This window comes from Lissotriton helveticus, chromosome 3_1 (assembly GCF_964261635.1).
Source record: "Lissotriton helveticus chromosome 3_1, aLisHel1.1, whole genome shotgun sequence".
Taxonomy (NCBI): domain Eukaryota; kingdom Metazoa; phylum Chordata; class Amphibia; order Caudata; family Salamandridae; genus Lissotriton; species Lissotriton helveticus.
Window position 1 is genome coordinate 536,685,997 of NC_136061.1, and position 21,878 is coordinate 536,707,874.

A 21,878-nucleotide genomic window follows, 5' to 3' on the forward strand; every position below is an offset into this window, starting at 1 on the left:
TCATCAACATCTGGTCTCATAATCGTAAACACTGCCAAGTCTTCTTGACTGTGGGTACCTCGCTCTGCACTCCTTTTTGGTAATCCTTATGCACTGAGCTGTTGGCTTTTGCCTTACTTCTTCACAACTCTTTCCATAGACTGCCTGAAGTCACCGTCACACAACAGACTACCACCAGATTTCAGTCCATGGCAGAACCAAGAACAATCGCATCTGGGGTGGGTTGACCATGGTCAATCTAGCCTCAACCATCTGAAAATAGGCCACAGTAATGTGGATTTAGAGGTTCATTGCTACCTGAACAGAAGTCTCTCTTACTTGCATTGGGTCTCAAGTTGTCCAGAAAGTGTGTGATACTATTCTCTTCTAGTTCAAAGGACAGATGTTCTTTTGCCTGCTTGGCCAAATCCCTTTCACATGAGTAAATGGATAGGGCATTCTAAAGCTCCAACACTAAGGCACAGTCTTCTAACTGCCAATGACTGGGCAGGCAATGGGTATGTACTCATTAGTAATTCTGGGAATGTAGATCATGGAGATCTGTCAGTTGGTAATTGGGTTAAGGATGTACTTTACTGTGTTTCACTATTTCTGTGACACTTGAAATCCCAGCAAATGAAATCTTACTGCTTCTTTGCGACTCACCTTAGTAGTTCCTGGCCTAGGGCTTTCGGCATGATTGATGGCTGCTCTGCAGGGCAGTATCTCTGCTTTTCTTTAGAGGTGAACTGTTCTAGTTTGAATCACTCCTCCCCATCCCCAGCCTTGTAGCGCTGGCTGCCTTGTTGCGTGGGTTAATCTGAAGGGCTATGGAAACTACTGGTGGGCCTTCTGAGGTTCCTGGGTTCTGGGGGTTACAGTGAAAGTATGCTACTCCAACCCCTTTTTCCAGTAATCAACCAGGCGACATGGCATGTATCACTTCTGTAGTTGAGCATGGAGATTGCTGTGTTTCTCTGGATCTTGTAGAAGATTTATTCTCCAAAGATGTCTTTTATGTAGTTATGCTGGGCTTGGTCCCTTTCCTTCAGGAACAAGCGCCTTGCCATGATGGAGGTTCACTAAGCACGTTCTCCTCTCTTGTTCCTGTGGGCTCTGGTGCACTTGATAGGCTAGACTTTGAGCAGATAGGTCTATTGTTGAGTATGGTTCAAGAATCCTTACCCTTTCTTCCTTTCAACATCAGCACCTTCTACTTTCTTCCTTTCCTATTCACATCATTTCAATAGGATAGGAGGTACCAATAGGATTAGGGGTTTTCTCTCTCCTCTGATATCATGTTTGTCTTTCAGTCTTGTAGAAGGAGGCTCGGAGTTCTTCATCTGGTGCCCTGGTGACTCACTGCCAGTGCTTAGTTTGGAAAATGATAAGTGCCAGATGCCACATTTTCTCTCAAAAGCCCGTGGCCAGAGCTCACAAGTTTCAGGATTGCAAATACTCAGACTGCATAGTCTTGATTCCACCTCATGCTTCTTTCTTTTTTTCACCACCATACAATCCCTGTCCCATTATTTCACTCTTACAAGTTCTGTACGTCCCTGCTTGCTCCATATGTCACTGTTTTTCCATATTTCTCTTCCTCTTCTCCTTTTGTGTTTTTCTCTTTGCGTCACTCTTTGCTCTCTCCGCTCGGAATCACTTTTTAAAGCTGTGGTGCCACGGGTAAGGAAGGCTCGTGCTGGAGGGAGATCCTTCAGCTGTCGAGCTCCCCAGGCGTGGAATTCGCTTCCGCTTTCTTTACGTAGCGTTCCCAATCTGCTTCAGTTCAGGAGGAGCCTGAAGACGTGGCTTTTTAACTCTTAGTCTGTTTCTTTATTAAATGGTTCTTTTATTTTTTTGTGTGGTTTACTGTTTTTATTGTGTTGTGTTACCTTTTTATCAGCCGTTGGTGGAAAAAAAGCGTCGGGACACTCCAGTTCGAGTAGCCGTACGCTATATAAAAACAACGTAACATAACATAACATAACAAAGTCTGATGAGGAAAAGTAAGTGGCAGTTTCCCAAATTGAATGCCAGTGTGCCCAAACAGGAATCAGGGGCTAAAAGTAAGCACTGCCCACTACCCTCATGAAATAATTCCTTATATGTCAGCTGAGTAGTGAACATTGACCACATTGCGATATTAAAGGAGGTGGCCCTAGGGTTCTGAAAAAACTGTAGCATTCTAAGTGAAGTTTCATGGGTCCTCCTTGGATACAAGCCCTGTATACCTACTTTTATCTTGGCCTGGTGGCGATCTGTCCTGATGAGTGGCCCATTCCATCGTTGCATCTCTTTCCCTTTTTATTCCTGCTCCACTGATGCAGGTTGCACAGGTTGGGGTAAATCTTTTGTTTCTTTGTTCATTCTGAAGAGTATGTGTCAGGTGGCTACTCCTTGGTTCGCTCTGGCATAAGTAGCTTTGGCCTGTGGATATCCTCACATGATGTACTACTTTTTTGTTGGTTGACATTTGCATATTCAAGGCTGACAGCTTGAATGTTGAGTTGCTCTTGGCAACAGGAACATTCATCTTTCTGGAATTTGTAGCCTTCTATGTGGGAACTTCCCCTTGCATGTTTTTGTTCTAAGTTACAAGGGCTGGTCTGAGATAACTTGATCTTAGCACCAACATAATAATTCCAGTATCACCCACTTGTGTTCTCCTGTTGGCATGCAGGATTCACAGGTGTTTCCCCATTGGCAGGTGTCTGTGTGGCTAGTGAGCACGGAAGGCGACTATCGGTGCTACTTTATTCCTCAGTAGTACTCACTGGGATGGAGAAGAGGCATGGAGATTTAAATATTAAACAATAATCTTCATTACTCCTAATCTAACACTGCCTTATCTCATTCAACACGACCCCCGGCCATCCTTGGGCAACTCAGGCCTCCAGTTATGGCTTGGATAGTTTAGAAGGATGCTATAATTGCTGGACACTTTTGTGGTGCCTAGGCTAGGTGGGCGAGGCGTTGATTCGGTGAGCTCCAGTCCCAGAAGTGGAACTCAATAATAATGGCTGGGATGAACAAGGGTGGGGTCAGAAGTAATGGAAAATATTGGTAATATTATTGGTGTTGTTCATAGCAAAGTATACTGGTAGTCATTGCAATGGGAGATTTCACCTATGTACACCCTAGTTGGCAATTTAAATCCCACTCTTGTACATATACCAGATTATGGAGAAACAGTGAGGTGTGGCTTACCTTGTGAGGCTGTACGACTATCGTTACAGAGAAATCAGTTCCCTGCTTCGCAGAGCAATTGTCTTATTCTGAACAAAGGTGCTTGTTACAAGTGAATTTAACTAGTAAGCCACGATAACACATGGAAAAAAGTTTCAGTTTACTCTTTACACTAGATCTCATTTTTCACATTTCTATTTTTTTTGTCTTATAATTTCTGAACAGTCAACAAAGCATTGCAGAACCAATGCAGCACAATATGCTATTTTCACTAGATATATGTTACAGTAGTCTCTGCATATGTACTGCAGATTTCTGATTTATTCCCTCACCAAAAGAAAAGACGAGAGCTGTGAAAAACCTGTAGCTATATAAATACATTTTAAAGTATTTTGTAGAATCATTGTGATGTTTTACTAAGTGACTGGATCGCATGACACACGTATGACAACTGCTCTCTCGCTCGAAACTAAAAGCCTGGAGGCAGATTCGGAAAGGTATGTAAAAGTACATGAAAGAGTCTTCGTCTAACACCCTTGGAGTATTTTTTCACGTACTCTTACCTGCGTTAATGAATTAGCAACAAAACATCTAAAATAGAAATAATAAGGGAATTCTCGCTTAATATTTATACACAGGTAGTATAACTAAGGACTGTGCCCTCTTTGCACTTTAGATATAGGGAGTAAGGCGTTGCGTGGCCGATTCACGGACGCTAAACAGTACTCCTGTAGTACTACTTCCCGCACTCATAACTGCTTTTGTGACTCGGCCGCACTTATTTTACTCTCTAATGAGCTCTCCTTTGCAAACATGTGCCCTTTGTGCGCAAGCAGTATAACTTATCCTCTGCATAGCTACGTTTCAGCCTCAAGAAGCAATCCATGCGGCATAGCAATAATGCGTGCCTCCCACACTGGGCCATCATTTTTTGGCTTTTTACGGTCCTACTCGTTCACAGTCGGCAGTACATTCAAGATTCTACAGCGGGTAGTAAACTCGAGCTTCTGGGAGCCATCAAAACATGGCTTGGACCTTACGTCCTTTACGGGTTTTTCAGATTTGTAAACAATGTACTCTGTCCATATACGGTGACGGAGGTTGGGCGGCCCATATGGATCTTGCATTTTTGATCGTTTTAGCTACTGGGCGAGGTAGACCTACAGGAAAATTCGGACTAAATTGATGAATACATTATTACATTGTAATTAATTGCCGGTAACACACGAGGTATCTTACAACTGTTTTTAAAATGTACATCCGCTTTTAATTTTCCTTTGAGTTATTTCTGGCCCCCTTCCAGTGTGGCTACTCCCCAGACTAGGCCTCAAATCCCCTGTCAAATGGTCAGTTCATTGGAATGTATAAACGAAAGCTTAACTTTATCTGGCTCCAATGCAAATGGCGCATGTACACTCTGACACCAACCACCAGAAGGGATTTTTTTCTGCAGCAAACAATAGCCTCACTTGTCTGGAAGTGGAAACTGGTTTGTACGAGCAAGGGTAACTTAGCTTTGTGGAAAGGTGATGCTTTCGCATGGTACTCTGTTTTTAGATGTCTTGCTGTGAATGTTTTCATAAGGTATTCTTGATGGAACCTGCTGGATTGCTGTTTTATTTGGTGGTCTGTATTGAAACGCTGAGAGAATGCATACTTGGTTATGAACTTTTACGAAAGCTCAACTTTTGAAAGTTATAACGAGAAAGTACAATACTGCTTACTTGGGAGCTCTGTGTCTATTCTGGCTCAGAATGTCTAACAGAATTTGAAATGTGACAGATCAATGAAAGTAGTATTTTTTGCCTACACAACAGTATTTGGGCTCCTTGTAACACGCACACTACAGTCATATACAAGCAACAGGATGCAATGAACCTTGCAAAGAAAACTCTTTGTCTTCACTTTCTCTTAATGATACTCACCTCATACTGGTTGAGAAACATATGCAGCTGCTGAACACTAATTCTCAGATCCGTTTCATTAAATTCATATGGGATGTTCCAGCCCAGGGGTCCAAATTTCCTCCTTTCTTGAACCAGTGCATGGAAGAAACAGAGGCCATAGAGCAACTTCTTGAATTCAGGCTGTCAACCAAACAAAAGTAGGCATGAGAGCCAGAAGAAATACAATAAAAACAAAGCTACTATAATCGGTTATAATTTACCACCTGGGAACACGGGGGCTCACGGTTCCATCACCGGCTCCGGCAGCAGGTTAGCCCAGCACCATGTGACTCTGGGCATTAGCTTGCCTAATCTTCCCAACGGCCCCCAGCGCCTTGACAACCTCGGGTAATTGTTCGCGCTTTACAAATACTGGAATTCATTTCACCACCTACTCGGCTGCTTTATTTATTTATTTATTTATTAATACAATTTATAGAGCGCATACATATGCCCGCGGGCGTCTTGGCGCTAAGTTTACAAACTGTGGGCCTGATTTAGAGTTTGGTTCTCCATCGTAAACATGATTGATATCCAGTTAACCTTACTACAAGTGACATATAATGCACTTGTAATAAGATAGAGGCGACACCCTTCACATTTGTGACAGAATAATCCGTAACATTTGTGGCGGAGTAATCCATTTGCCAAACTTTAAATCAGACCCTCTGTCATAACTGGTAACTGACAGTAACATAAATAGAATTGATGGAATTAATTCAATATTCTATTGTAGAGCAGGTGTAAAGCTTCTATGAAGGCAGTGAGTGGTTGGTCTCATTTAAAGGCTAATTACAAGTCGGCAGAGCATTAGCCCTACGTCAGGCTACGACTCTGACTCGATTCCATGTGGCCTGGTGTTCCTGCATATTGACCCAATTAAGTTTCTGCTCAAAAGTGCACTTTAAAGCCAAAAAGCCAGCAATTAACAGGTGACAAATCGGGGAGTAGGCATTCTCAGTCTAAATAGATAAACTCCCTACTTAAAAAAGGAAATTTGCAACATCACTCAATTTGTCAGTATTTCCATTTCAATTCATCTGAGGTGTGCATTGCAATCACTGTGTTTAAACAACCCACATGAATCTGTGGACCCGAGTTAATTAAAGACCCCGCCTAGTGACACAGACCACATACATACAAAGTAACTGGTTCATTAATAAATATACATGTAAAAACTATATACACATCACTGACCTAGATGAGACCTCTTCACTATGACTATGCATCCATGTCAAGCTTTTCCATAACCTCCAGGCACAACCTTATGACTTAGATAGACTCCACTATCTATCGGATCACAGCGATATTATATTGTTGCCTGTTGGTTATTTTTATAAACCAGACCGTTGTGCTGCTCGGGACAGTAACTGGGTTCATACGAGGGATCCCTTTGTCAACAGCCCTAAATATTGGCATGGTTACCCCATTAGGGATGCCTACTCAATCATTTTAACGCACTAGCAGACATTGATTGAATTGACAAGTGGGAGTCTGGTTCTCCTTTGATAGTTGTCTGTGAGAGTGAGCATCCAAAGAAAGTTAATAGAAGTGTGGTCCCTAGGGGGAATGAGGTCTCACTGAGGACTTATAATACTCTTGGGATACTCTGCTTGCCACCTGATGTCCTGCAGACTAGCGGACACGAGACCTCGCTGGGCGCCTCATTGCTTAGTGCTCAGTCGTGGCGCTCGGTTGTGAATTTATAGCGCTGATCTTAAACTTCCTCGTTTTGTATTTTTTTTCTCAATCTTATTTGTTTCCCCTGTTTTTAATGGGCTATTTCCACCTACCTGCATTATAATTGTTGCTTTCACCGCGCTTGGCGGGTCCCGGCTCCTGTGGGTGTGTGCTACCGGCAGCTCCGTTTTTGCAGCGGCCATTTTGGGTGAGGGTAGGTTTCAGGCTCTGGGGTGCACGCTCTAGCGTTTCTGGCGATCGACCTCCTCTTAAGGGAGGTAACCAGGGGGCCCTGTCTTGCCACCTGATGTCCTGCAGACTAGCGGACAGGAGACCTCGCTGGGCGCCTCATTGCTTAGTGCTCAGTCGTGGCGCTCGGTTGTGAATTTATAGCGCTGATCTTAAACTCCCTCGTTTTGTATTTTTTTTCTCAATCTTATTTGTTTCCCCTGTTTTTAATGGGCTATTTCCACCTACCTGCATTATAATTGTTGCTTTCACCGCGCTTGGCGGGTCCCGGCTCCTGTGGGTGTGTGCTACCGGCAGCTCCGTTTTTCCAGCGGCCATTTTGGGTGAGGGTAGGTTTCAGGCTCTGGGATGCACGCTCTAGCGTTTCTGGCGATCAACCTCCTCTTAAAGGAAGTCATGCCTACGCGCAGCAGGAACGCCAGATCACCGCCGGAGTCACGCCAGAGTCCAGCCTGTCTGCGCCCGTCAGCGTCCCGGAGGCGGCGGAGCGGCGGGAGGGCCTGGTTTCACAGGGTTCCCTTTCTCCGGCGAAGATGGTCTGCTATTCATCGAGGGAACTCCGCGCCATGCAAAAATTTTCTTGCGCGTGTCGATCCATTTTTCCGGGTCGTTTTAGGGGAAAACGGTTCTGTCCTGGGTGTGGTTGGTCGCCTGGTTATGCCCCCGCCGCCTCACTGTGGAGAGGTGAGGATCGTGTGAAACATCTCTGCTTATTGCTCAACACGAGATCAGTAGGTAGGCATGCCCTGGAGATCTTTGACCTCCTTGTTAGGGAAAAACCATTATGTCTTCTGCTGACTGAAACTTGGTTGGGGGAGATGTCCAACCCGGACATTATGGCGGCTATTCCACCAGACTACAATATTTTTCGACAAGATAGAGCCAAGGGAAGGGGAGGTGGGGTGGCGGTGGTGGTGAAGAAGATAGCTTCATGCTCTATTCTTCCCTTGGATTCAATCGCAGGATCTGAATCCCTCGCCTTCACCATTAGGTTGACCCCGCAACAAGCTTTGAAAGGGTTGCTGGTTTACAGACCCCCTGGACCAGTGGGTTCCTTTCTTGATGATCTCCAGGCTGCCATCTCTGGATTGGCCTTGAGTGCGCAGCACTGTCTGCTGGCGGGAGATTTTAACTTTCACATGGATGTGGGTGAGGACTTGGACTCGAACAAATTGTTTGATATTACGGCTCCTCTCGGCCTTGTCCCTTTTCTTGTGGGCCCCACACACGACAAGGGACACACTTTGGATCAGGTTTTTTCCTCGGTCCCTCTAGTGGATATTGAGCTTCTTCCGGTGCTCTGGACTGACCACAGGTTGGCCAGGTTTTCTGTACTGGGCAGTGAGAAATTACCCAGCAGTGCCCCTAGACAGTTTGGTTCTGCTTTGAGGGCACTGCACAGAGTTACTCCCGAGCTGTTAGCTCAGGCTTCTGTGGACCATCCGTGCCCCCTCTCAGGTGACTTAGAGCAGGACGTAGAGTCCATGCAGGCGTGGCTGCTGGAGAGGCTGAACGACCTAGCCTCCGCAATGGCCCCTCGGGCCACGGCTAAGCGGGTTTCTGCACCGTGGTTTACTGAGGCACTGTGTGCCACTCGTTGCCAGTGTAAGGTGGCTGAGAGGGCGTGGCGCCTCCAGTATGACTTGGAGGCCAGACTTGCTTACAGGACAGCGGTCAAAGCTTACCATCGCGACATTCTCTGTGAGAAAAAGGACTATCTTGCCAGGAGGATAGAGGCTGCCGCCAATTCATGTAAAGAGATCTTTTCTGTGGTGAGGGAGTTCACGGCCCCCAGATCCAACTTGCCTCATACAGCGCCATCCAAGTCGTGGGTCTGTGATCTTGCTAAGTTCTTCACGGACAAGATTAAATCTATCCAGGACTCCTTTACAGAGAGGTCTGCCGAAGTGCTTTCCAGCATGGTGGCCGGACCAGCTCCGTCGACCACCCGGGATGCCGTTTTAGCGGAGTCTCCTTCTGTCTCCACTGATGCTTCCCTTGCACTTTTGGCCAATCTTAAATCGGGTTCGCCATTAGACACCTGTCCGGCCAAATTTTTGGCCAGGATGGCGGCTGTAGTCAACCCATTGGTCAACCCTCTCCTGAACTTGTCTTTGAGCGAGGGGAGGGTCCCGCGGTCCTGGAAAAGGGTTATGGTGATTCCCCTCCTCAAGAAGCCTGGGCTCGACTCAGAGGTTCTGGCCAACTACAGGCCGATTTCTCTCCTCCCGGCGCTGGCTAAAATTACGGAGAAACATGTGCATGGTGTTCTGTCAAGCTTTCTAGAATCGAATGACCTGCTGCACCCCTCGCAATCCGGTTTCCGCCCTAATCTAAGCACGGAGACGGCACTCCTGGAGGTGTCAGAGGTTATTAGGGAGACACTGGATTCAGGAGGCAAGGCCATGCTTGTCATGCTTGATCTGTCGGCGGCCTTTGACACCGTCCCACATGAGGCGCTCCTCCCCAGACTCTATGACATCGGTCTGAGGGGGACGGTGTTCAACTGGTTTACATCTTTTCTTGAGGGCCGCCGACAAACGGTCTGGGCCTCTCCGAGCTCCGCTGAGATGCCGCCTTTGGGAGTCGGAGTTCCGCAGGGTTCTGTGTTGAGCCCGACTCTTTTTAACATCTTTATGACCCCTCTGGCGGCACTAGTGGAGTCCTTTGGGGTCCAGATCGTGTCCTACGCTGATGACACTCAACTGCTCTTCACGTGTAGGAAAGATCAGGCTTTTGATGGAGAGAGCATTCCGGGCTGTTTAGGGATGGTCTTCAACTGGTTTCAGCAGAACGGCCTCAAAGCTAATTCCAACAAATCAGAAGTACTGTTCTTTGGTTGTTCCTTGGACCCTGACTGGCTGGCCTGGTGGCCAATGGATATGTGTTCCCCCGCTCAGGCATCCCCGGTGTTAAAAATCTGGGAGTTAAGATTGACAATAATCTGACGCTGAGATCACATATCCTTGGTCTGACGGGCACTTGCTTTGGCATTCTTAAGATGCTCCGGAAGTTCCTGCCTTTGCTCACAGAAGAGCATAGAAAGATCACTGTGCAAGCCTTAATTGGCTCCAGACTGGACTATGCTAACGTCCTCTATTTAGGCCTTCCGGACTATCTTGTTCAGCGGCTGCAGGTTGTGCAGAACTCTGCGGCTCGAGCCATTTTCTGCCTTCATAGGCGAGCAAGAGCGTCCGGGTTGGTGCAGTCGCTTCATTGGCTGCCCATCCGGAAGTGGGTTATGTTGAAATCGCTGACCCTGGCTCACAAAGCGCTCTTTGGCGCTGGAGCAAGGTACTTACAGCGCAGGCTCGTCTTTTATCGCCCGGTTCGTTCTCTGCGGTCGGAATCTCTGTTTCTGGCCGTGGTTCCCCGAGTGAGGAAGGCCCGTACCGGGGGGCGCTCCTTTAGTTTGAGGGCCCCCCAGTTGTGGAACACCTTGCCTCTGGCCTTGCGGCGCACATCTAATCTGCTCCTGTTCAGGAAGAGCCTCAAGACCTGGCTTTTTAACCTTTAGGATGTTTTTCTTTTCCCTGTTTGTCTCTGTTTTAAGGTGTTATGTTTCTTATACCGAGCTGCCTAAATAAAGTGCCGGGACACTCTTATTGAGTAGCCGTGCGCTATAGAAATAAAATTTAACATAACATAACATAACATACTATTTTGGAATGTGGATATGATCAGTTTTATCTGATGATCACAGGATTAGTCTGCTCAAATCTTATGGGATTATTTGCCTCCAAGAGACTTGGGATGTTGTGGGGTGCTCATTTTTAGATGGGTATGAGGCTTTTCATGTTAAGTCCAATCCCTTGTACCATGGTAGAGCAAAGGGGGTGGGGCTGGTGACTTTCGTGAGCCTAGGTCTAGGCTGTGATACGGAGATAGTGCCCTACAATTCAATAAATATCCTAAAGATTCTATTATCTTTTCCCCAAAGAAAAGGGTGCTGGTAATTAATGTTTATAATTCACCCTCATCGGGCGAGCCTCTGGAGATAGAGGTAAAAACGTTTATGAAAGATTTCCTAACGGCTCAGTGCTTTTACCTAACGATTATTATGTTAATTAGGGGATTTCAACACCCGTCCTTGTTAATTATGTAGCACCATTATGGGGAAAAATGATTCCCCTCATAGATCTAGAGCAGGCACATTTTACTTACTCCTGTCAAGGTGATATTTTACATTTCATGCTATCAAAATTCAAACTTTTCAACCATTTGACTAAGTACGAGTATAACTCTCCCAACCTAGTGCCAGCCTTTAAGGGAAGAGGTCTTAACTCTACTGTTGATTTTATTTTTGTGCCTGCTAGTTATGGTGCCTGTAGAAGGCTGGCTTAGTATATGGCGCACTCTTAAAGGAGTGATGCACCTTGCACTAATCCAGGCACCCCATATGGTGATTTTAGTTGTCTTTGATAACCTTATGCTTTCAAAGTGGTATCGGTAGAAAGGAGCCTTAAGGCCTACCTTAAAGGAGAGTAAAGCATCTTGTTTTCAGACATTTAATCAATAGTGGTGTAGATTAGATGAAAGGAACCACACAGTGTTTAGAAAAATAAGTCTATTTATTAGACAACACAATCACTGTCACATTGGTATATCCCCTAGCTGGAGATATCAACAATACACATGAAAATACTTCACAGAAATCAGATACAAACATTCAATGGTCTCCAGGGGGATACCAAACCACATACTAAAGAAGTGGAATGCGAACTGCAAAGAAGAACGGAAGTTGGACCAAAAGACTCAGAGGAGCTGGGAGAATCAGGAACCATCCAAGGTAAATATTCAGGACCCTCACAGAGGCTGTGTGCAGAATGGAAATACAGCCGCGTGCCTAATGGAAGTCTATGGAGATGTCGCGGTTGCAGTTTTAAAGAAGTAGGACCCTTCCCATAGGACACAGAAGAAACCCTTTGGAGGATGGAAGGTTGGTGAGCCAACCCACCCGTGGATGCCCTAGGAGCCAGGTTACCTAGACCAGGGAAGAAGGGTGCATATTGAAGTGAAATCTGAATTTCCTGTAGGCAACGGTGGAATCCAAGGGTGGATTTGTGAAGAGGAGAACTTGCAGGCAGAGGGGACAAAGTCTATGTCATTCGTAAGTAACCAGGAGGCACAGAAAGCACAATGCCGACCATTGGCAGGGAGCTCAGGAGAGTTGAAGAGGACCTTGCTGCTGCAGCTGTGATGAACAGGCGATGCTGAGGAAGACCAGGAGCTGTACACTAGTTGTCCATCGTCGGATGTTGGTGTCTAGGTGGCAGGTGTCCAGCGGGAGCACCAACAAGCTTTGGTAGCCACAACTGCAGTGGAAGATGACAAGATGCATAGTTGGGACCAGCAAAACCCAAGGGACTTGCCGAGTGCAGGAGAGTCAGAGCAGGTCCGGAACAAGCAGGGAGCCAACCAAAGCAGGAGAAGACCCCTTGAGAGGATCAACAGGCCAAAGACACAGGAGTCGCAAGAGGACCTCAGGCATCTCACCAAAGATGGAAGCTCAAGGTGCAAGGGATGTAGTGAGAATGCTAATTTTCATGGGAAGAGGTGCTAGAGGCTGGAGCTTCTTGTAGCCTGAAGATCTCTGGAGTACAGAGCCAGCAAACCTTGGCAATGGCAAGTTGACTCGGTGCACAGGGGTTCATTTCCAGTGGCTCAGACAAGGGATTCTGCCCTACAAACTGCAGGGAAGAGAGGCCAGGCCTCTAGAGAGCAACATACTCCCCACCTGTGTTACTAAGTCTCTGGAAGTTCGTAGGACTTTCTTGCAGTGCCTGTAGATGCAGGGGAGTGACTGCTTCTCTCCAAGTGAGATTTCTTTGGAAGTACTTGATGCCCAAAGGGGGACCAGAGCGAAGCGCAGAAACAGATGAGGCAAAAGGCAGGAAAAACAGCAAGACCAAGAACAGCAGGACTCTTCCTTGATGCATTCTTGGTTCCAGTCAAAGTCCTTCATTTCAGAGGTGAGTCTTGTTCCATGACAAATCTGAGGACCCACTCACTGGGGAGCCCTTAAACACCCAGGGAAAAAGTTGGAACGACTTGGGGATACCTCCCAGAGGAAGGACTGGAGGGGAGGATACTTCCCTGTCCTTTGCCTAGTTTGGTTTCAGAGTAGCAACCACTTGTTCCTGAACTAGCTCAAACTGGAGTATGCAAGGAGGGCACCACATGTCCTTCAATGCAGTCTGTTTGTGCTGGAAAGCGCCCCCACCCTAGCCCAATACACTAAAGTCCTGTCTGGAAGGTGGTCACACCTCCCAGAGACAGGAAACCTATTGTTCTGCCTTCCCCTGCTCGAGCTCAGCTCATCAGCATGAGGGCAGAACAGTGTCTGTGGGCTGCAGCAGCACTAGCTTGCAGCAGACCCTGAAAGGCTGGAACCTGGATTAAAGGGGGCTTCCCCGAGGGCCCCCCAATACATGGGATCATACTTCTAACACAGGAATCGGAGTTGGGGTATGATTCCAACATGTTTGATTTCAAACATGACCAGGTTCGGCGCAGCCATTATATAAATGGACAATTCGTAATGACTGATGTTCATTATATATCTTAAAATGGCTGACTGCACTAAGAAAGCCTAGAGAATCGACTCCAGTGTTTGTAGGGGTGTCCTGCTCATGCAGGGGCACCCTCACACTTATAACCAAGCACCCTGCCCTCAGGACAGAAGGGCCTTCCTTAGGCGTGACTTATCGGTTTTAAGTGTAGTGAGCTCAGATGTAAGAAAATGTGCATCTGTCGTGAGAGTTGCAAGCACAATGTCACACAGGCTGAAATGGCAGACCTGTAGTCTGAGTGTAAGTGGACTCCCAAGGTTTGCACACTACATGCTGCAGCACATGGGAGACCCCTGGTGTACCTATGCCCTGGGTACTTTAGTACCACATACTAGGGACTTATAAGGGTACACCAGTAGCCAAATGTGGAGGTACAAAAGTACATACAAAAGCCATTTTTGGAGAGAGTGCACAGATGCTGGGGTCCGATTAGCAGGATCCCAGCAAACTACAGTACAAACACACTGACACCAGGCAAAAATTTGGGTTAACCATGAACACAGATCCTACTTTCCTACACAACCCCTTACGCCCAAATGTCATGACAGGAGGCAAAACTTGCCCAGTTAAGTCTTCATTTTCCAAGCGAAAATATCTGGAAAGTCCATCAGCGTTGGAATCTATGTTCCACTGAAAAATCCACCCCCTGTAGGGAAATGGACCACCTCAAAACTTTGGGGTTTTCACCCTTCACCCGTTTAAGCCATAAGAGAGGCTTATGAACAATGGAGAAAGTGCCAAACAGGTAGGCCTTAACTTCTTCAGGCCCAGACAACAGCAAAGGCCTCCCTCTCAATATCTGACCAATGCTTCTCCCCGAGGGTCAGCCTTCTGCTGATAGAAGCTTCTGGTTGATCCTGGCCCTCTGCATAAAGTTAAGTCTAGACTGCACCTACTCCTATCTCAGAAGCATCTGTCTGGACAATGAATGTAGTCAGGACTTTGCAGAATTGGTGCAAAGAACATGGCTTGCTTCAGGTCACCAAAAGCCTTCTGACAGCTAACTGTCCACTGAACTTTCTTAGGCATTTTTTGGGAGGTGAGTTCATTAAGGGGTGTCACTACGGATCCATAACCCATAACAACTCTTCTGTAGTACCCCTTCAGGCACAAGAAAGCTCTGACCTGAGCCTGGGTAATGGGAGCAATCCAGTCCATCTTAATTTGAATCTTGCTCTCCAATGGTTGAACTTGGCCATCATCTACAAGGTGGGCCAAGTACACAACCGTGTTCTGCCCTATCTGGTTCTTACTGGCCCGGATATTGAGGCCTGGCTTTTGCAGGGCCTCAAGTAAAATTCTGATGTTGACCAGGTCATCCTACCAGATGTAGCTAACAGCAGAAAATTCATCTAGATATGCAGCAGAACAGGCTTCCAGACCTGTTAGGACTTTATTCACCTGCCTATAAATGTAAAAAGAACAACTGATGGACAGAATGCATAACAATGTCATACATTCACCTCAGTACAGAGATCTGGGCCTAAATCCATCGTTTTTTTGCTCACCATGCCATTCCAGTTTGGACCCAGCCACATGCAAATCAGTCTTGACCCTGTGCCCAATGGGAACAGTTCTGCTCGATCTGCCAGGCCAGGCCCTCCCTGGACTGGAAACAAGCATCCTAGGACCTGATTCGGGCTGTGGCATGTGTATTTTTTTTAAACCAAAAGGCATCATAATAAATTGATAATGCCCACTGAGGGTTGAAAATGCTATCTTTTGCTTGTACTGAGATACTTGGCGGAAGCTAAAGTATCAATCAAGTCATCTGCCCTTGTAATTGGATGGGCATCAGTCCTAGTGACTACATTGAGGCCTCAGCAGTAAACACAAACACTCATCTCTCTATTACCACTTTGGGTGTGAGGATTTGGCACAAGGACTGGAGGACTAGCTCAATGGCTATCTGATGGCTCAATGGCTCCCAATTCCAGCATCTTTTGGACCTCTGTCCTGATGCAATCTCTGACATGGTCAGGCTGACTGTACATTTTTTTCTTTACAGGCAGGTTGTCACCTGTGGCCACGTCATGGGTACACCATGTGGTCTGACTGGGTGTCAAAGAAAAGACACCAGGAAACTGACTGAGAACTTGTCTGCAATCAGCATGCTGTTGATCAGTGAGGCTCTCTGCCAAGACTACTGCTTCAGCTGATCCATCATCAGGTTTAAGTGATAGGAGATCCGAGAGAGGATTGCTCTCATACTCCTGTCCCTCATCAGCAGCAATGAACAAGCTCATGTCAGCCCTGTCAACAAAAGATTTCAGGCAGGTCACATGAGGTACACTGTGAGGACTTTTTGTAGTACCTAGGTCAACTAAGTAAGTGACCTCCCCTTTCAAGTATGGTGTGGGGGGGGGCATTCTACTTGTCCTGGAGCGCTGCTGGGGCCATAGGCTTGAACGGGAAGCACCAGTTACAGCGGATATATCGCATCGCGCTGCCATTGCAACGCGGCTATTACATCGCGCCCGTCAACGCATCGCATGTGTTCAGGACGCATGCAAGTACATCGCAATAACATGTACATCGTGAACTATTACATCGTATTGCACAGTTCAATGGATACATCGGGAACTATGAGCACCGCGTTAACGATTGCTATAAACAAGCGTATTAAACAAGCAGCAGAATTGTGTTTAAGCATGAGAATTGCGTAATTAAACAAGCGAATTTGAAGGAAAAATGCAAATTAAACAAGCAGCAGAATTGAAAGGAGAATTGTGTTTATTTAATTAAACAAGCTGATTTGTGTCTACTTTATTAAATATTAACGTATTCAAGCACTTACTAACTAATTAGAATTGTGTTTATTTCATTAAATATTAACGTATTCAACCAGCATTCGTGAACTATGAGCAGCACAATTGTGTTTAAGCACCGCGTTAACGATTGCAATACTGCAACAACAGATGGTCTGACGGACGTGAACTATTACATCGTATTGCACAATTTAATGGATACATCGTCAACTATGAGCATTATTTTATTAAATATTAGCATGAAAAGCAGATATTCAGCAATTACAGCGTCAATAACAGATCGTGAACTATGAGCGTTATTTTATTAATTAGAATTGTGTTTATTTAATTAAATATTAACGTATTCAACCAGCATTCGTGAACTATGAGCAGCACAATTGTGTTTAAGCACCGAGTTAACGATAGCAATACTGCAATTATTTTATTAAAGGACGTGAACTATTACATCGTATAGCACAATTGAATGGATACATCGTCAACTATGAGCATTATTTTATTAAATATTAGCATGAAAAGCAGATATTCAGCAATTACAGCGTCAGTAACTGCACCAACAGGTGGTCTGACGGAAAGCTAGCCAGACTTTAGTGCTGTCAGACAAGGCTCGAGCCTCCTATCGTCCCATATATATTTAATAATTCATAGCATGAAAAGCAGAATTGCGTATTCAAGCAAAAATGAAAAGCTGAATTGTGTTTAGTTTATTAAATATTAACTATGAGCAGCAGATTTGTGTTTAAGCACCGCGTTAACAATTGCAATATGCGATATTCAGAATTGTGTTTATAAAATGGGAAGCAGAAATTATTACAGCGTATGGAAGCAAAATTGAGAAGCAGAAATGTGTTATAATTAACACATCAGATTTAATAAACATCTGCTACATATATATGTAACAATTACAGTGTCAATAACTGCAACAACAGGTGGTCTGACGGAAAGCTAGCCAGACTTTGGTGCTGTCAGACGAGGTTCGAGCCTCCTATCATCCCTTCATGTGAAGAGCATATATATTTTATAATTAACAAAAATATACATAAATGTGTTCAAATTCACATATCATAATTCATAAACATCTGCTAATGTTTACTTTTTTTGCAAACCTACTATCATCCACTCATATCAAGATAATATACTTCTTTTGGGTGGGTGGGCGGGATGGGTGGATGGATGGGTGGGTGCCTGGATGGATGCATGGGTGGATGTGTGGCTGGGTGGATGGATGGGTGGGTGCCTGGATGGATGGGTGACTGGATGGATGGGTGGGTGCCTGGATGGATGGATGGGTGGGTGGGTGGGATGGGTGGATGGATGTGTGGGTGCCTGGATGGATGGATGGGTGGGTGCCTGGATGTGGAAACATTAGGCAGGAGGGCACACAAAAACGAGGGAAACAGAGGGCTGGGGTGCACGAAAAACGAAGGAAACATTAGGCAGGAGGGCACACAAAAACGAGGGAAACAGAGGGCTGGGGTGCACGCAAAACGAAGGAATTTGGATGTTTTGTGTTTTGGTGTGGTTGTCCTGTTAAATGAGTGTTGGGGGAAAGGTTTGCAGTAGCTCGTGTTGGGTATGTGGAATATATAATGGTGATTGTGAGGTGGGGAAGCAAAATGCAGGATGAATGTTATAGTACACATTGCCGTGTTTGTCAAAGCTCTGGTAGATAAAAGATCTGAGGTGGCAGTGGTTGCATTACAAACAATAATGTTTTTAAAACGTACATTCAAATTTGCTTAGGCTCCTGCTTGTAAATGTTACACAATTACTTTATTTTAACTGCAGTGCAGATACAACAATGAGAATTTGTGGTTAACCAGAAAAATTATTAATGCAGCCCAACATATCCCTACTGAGAATGTGGGTCTTTGGTGGCGTGACTTGCACGCGCATGGTGGCAGTCGCATATGAGACGAGCTCCAGCGCCGTACCACCTGTGGGGAAATTATTCGTACTTCCTCCCCCATGGGCACCTGAACCCCAGTGTCTGGGAGGAGTGGTGGTGAAGCCTACCTCCCCTGGATGATGGAAGGGCCCCCCTATACGAAGCAGCTCGGCCCGGCAGCCGGAGAGAATAGCCCATAGTGAGCAATGTTGAGCAGTGCAGGAAGTGTGCCCCCCACCCCCCTTTGTAAAGTGGACGGCGGGGAGCGGCGAGGCTGGTACCGAGGTCCTCCTAAGTTGGCTGCAACATCGAAGTACCAGCAGTGCTCACACTGCCCCGCACGGGGGATGCAGAACAGCAATCTCGGCACTCGTGCATTAGCTTAATATGTGTAAAGCTAAAGCGTGAGCTGGGGTAAAAAAAAAAAAAAAAGAGAGAGCAAATAAAAAATAAATGTTTGGCACAAATGGCAGCAGGCACGGCGGGCAACACAATATATACCCCCCACTGCCCGAACAACCCATTAGCTATAACAAATTTGAACGTGCGGGCTAAACCATCGCGTTGTCATGTCGCGCGATGTAAGGTCGCCGATGTGACACGCGATCCTATTGCATGGCCGCATTTGCGTTGCAACATCGTGCGATGCTAAAATGGCCGATGTGACTGCAATTGCGATGTAGTGACGGCGATGTAAATTACCGCGATGCGATTAAGTGCGATGGATCGTCATACAACCGGCTTGAACACCCACACTTTCTATCCTGGCTAGTACACAGGCAACACAGCCTTTTGGTCATGTCAAGTTTTAGAAGCTCCTGGCTGGGCTCAAGGTTTTTGCTTGCCTTCTTCATGTACTCAGCCATGGGAGAACGCAGGCCTAGTACATAGGCTACTATGTCTTGTTTAGAAGGCTTGAGAGGTTGCTCCTATTCTAATTTAACTAGACATAATAGACCCCTAACTGGATGTCCAAACAGAAATGGGCTGTACCCCACACATCTCTGAGGAACCTCTCTGTAGGAAAAGAGAAGGCACAGTAGTTAGACATTCCATTTTCTTCTATGTTTTTCTGGGAGTCCCATGATAATACCTTTGAGGGTCTTGTTGAACCTTTCAACAAGCCCATTGCCTAGTAGATGGTAGGGTGTGGTGAAATTGTAGTTGACACCACACTCTTTCCATATAGCTCTGAATTACCAAGACATGAAGTTAGTACCTCTCTCTGACAATTCCTCATCAGGAAACCCAACTCTAAAAAAGATTCCCAGGAGGGACCTGGCCACTGCAGGATCTGTAGTGGTCCAACGTAGAATGGCTGCTAGACATCGAATGGCATGGTCTACCACCACTAGGATAAAACTGTGTCCAGATGCTGTTGGAGGGTTTAAGGGACCTGCAATGTCTATCCTTACCCTCTCAAAGGGAACCACAACCACACACTGTGGGATTAAGGGGGCATTTGTAGTGCCACCTGATTTACCAATGGCTTGGCAGGCGACACAGGAGCAACAAAACTCCTTCAGACATGTTGGAAGAGTGAAAGTGAGGAACAAGTCTGCCCCTAGACTTACTTTGCCCAAGATGTCTTGCTAAGGGAATATCATATGCTAGAGCCAATAGGAACCCCCTGAACTTCTGAGGTATGACCAACCTCCTGCTGGCAGCAAGTTTGGGGTCTCTACTCTCAGAATACAGAAGTCCATATTCCCAATAAGTCCTATGGGACCCACTGACATGTCCTGCTTCCTCAGCAGCAGTTTGCTGTCTGAGTTATTCAATAGAGGTACAGGCCTTCTGCTACAGATGCAGCTCTTCTTTAGAAGGTCCCCCTGCTCCCAGTAGCACTGGCGTTTAAGCCCAAACTCCTCTGGAGCAGTTCCTTCACAGGTAGTAAGATCATCTCCCTCAGGAGACTGATTCTCACTGGAAGTCTGAGCGTTGGATACATCTTTTCCCTGCCTGCTTCTTCTCTTGGGAGTTGGCTGGTCTATTTTTTCAGGATCGAGGGCTCCTTCAGTGTCTAACTGCTTGGCCTGAGCCCTAGTGACAGCAAAGACACTTGCTGAAATTCCCTGCATTTCTGCATGGGTCCTAACCTCCACTTCAGGCCAGGCTGAAGTTCCAAATGATTGCCCAGGAGACAATCTATAGGCAGGTCGGAGGATACAACAACTCTTTTAGGGGCAGTTATTCCTTTGTAGCTGAGACTGACAACTGGCACTTGCAAAAAGTGGGGGCAACCATGAAAGCTGATCGTTCAGATTGTATGATCAAGGGGACAAGAACTCTATTTCATACAAATAAACTCTCATAACCAAGGAGAAGGGGTGCAGAATAGGCTGGGGTAAGATTATCCCAGGAGACTTACAGAAGAATTTGATACAATCCTGTAAGTCCAATTTTAAGCCTGCCTACGGTCAGGAATTCCTGATCAAGTTATTTTAGATCTCTAATATCTGTAAAGAGGCACAGACTGCCTACAAGAGGAAGAGGAGATGGGTATACAGTCTGGGACGAAAATGGTTTGATAAAAGTTGCACAAAGGCCCATAGAGATCTGATAATGGTTCTCCACAAAAAAACAAGACCCAAAGAGGCAGTCAAGCAGGTGAGTAGGCAGTACAAACTGGCCTGAAAGTTCGGCCTTCAGGAGAGTAGTGAATCAGTGCCTTTTTAGCAAGTTAGCTGCACCAGGTATGGTACAAACCATCCCAGCTCAGGATTGGCTCACGCACTTTGAGATGAGCTATTTGATTGATTGATTCTCATTCCTGCCACACCTTTTGTTAGCGGGAGCAAGATACATTTTGCTATTGCTTAAGTGTGATAATCTAAAGCAGCCCTTTCTTCAGGCAAAGCTCCTTTAATGTGTGTGTTGATCTTTGGGCTCCCATAGTTACTATACATCTAAATGCAGCAGTGCAAGGGCATATTTCCCCAACTTGGAAAAAAATCTGTTATAGTCCCGATCTTTAAAAAAGGGTATCACGCAGACCCAGCCTGTTATAGGCCTAGTTCTCTAATAGATGGTGTAGTGGAAGTAATTGGCAGGGTGCTTCTGAACCAATTCATTGAATGTGCTGAGAATGGAAAGATGTCAGAAATACAATATGACTTTAGACTTGGACGTGGAACGATAGAGCAGAATTTGAATCTTTATTTACTGATTAAAGTACACCACATTGAGGAAGGAAATCATCAATGGACCTCAGTACCACCTTTGATACAGTGGATAGTTTGAAGCTTTGTGCAGTACTGGGGGGCGTGGGGGCTCACAGTGCCCTTTTATTTTTCTGCATGATTTGAACGCAGGGCTTGAAGCTTCCATAAGATTTGGTCCCAATGGGGAATGTACGACACACTTTCAGTTGGGGAGAGGAGTCCACCAGGGCTGGATATTAGCTCTCATGCTTTTTATTTTATATATTAATCAGTTAAGCCTGTTTTTTGGGAAATATTGTAAGGACGTCCGAAGGTTGGGAATAGACAGGTCCCCCCCCAATACTTTACGAGGACGATGCTGTACTCATCGCGAGTACAACGAACAGACTTCAGCTTCTATTAGATCGCTTTCATGATAGTATTGAGAATTTGGGTCTGAAAATTAATCA

The 21,878-nt window shown here is 45.8% G+C and overlaps 1 protein-coding gene across 1 annotated transcript in view; it reads right to left on the reverse strand.

Moving 5' to 3' along the window:
* DNAH7 (dynein axonemal heavy chain 7) overlaps window positions 1-21,878 on the reverse strand; it is a 2,019,015-nt gene that overhangs the window by 189,915 nt on the left and 1,807,222 nt on the right. The window contains exon 57 of the mRNA XM_078680414.1: window positions 5,091-5,252. Within this exon, the coding sequence (XP_078536540.1) occupies window positions 5,091-5,252 (162 nt within the window). The remainder of the gene's footprint in view (window positions 1-5,090; window positions 5,253-21,878) is intronic.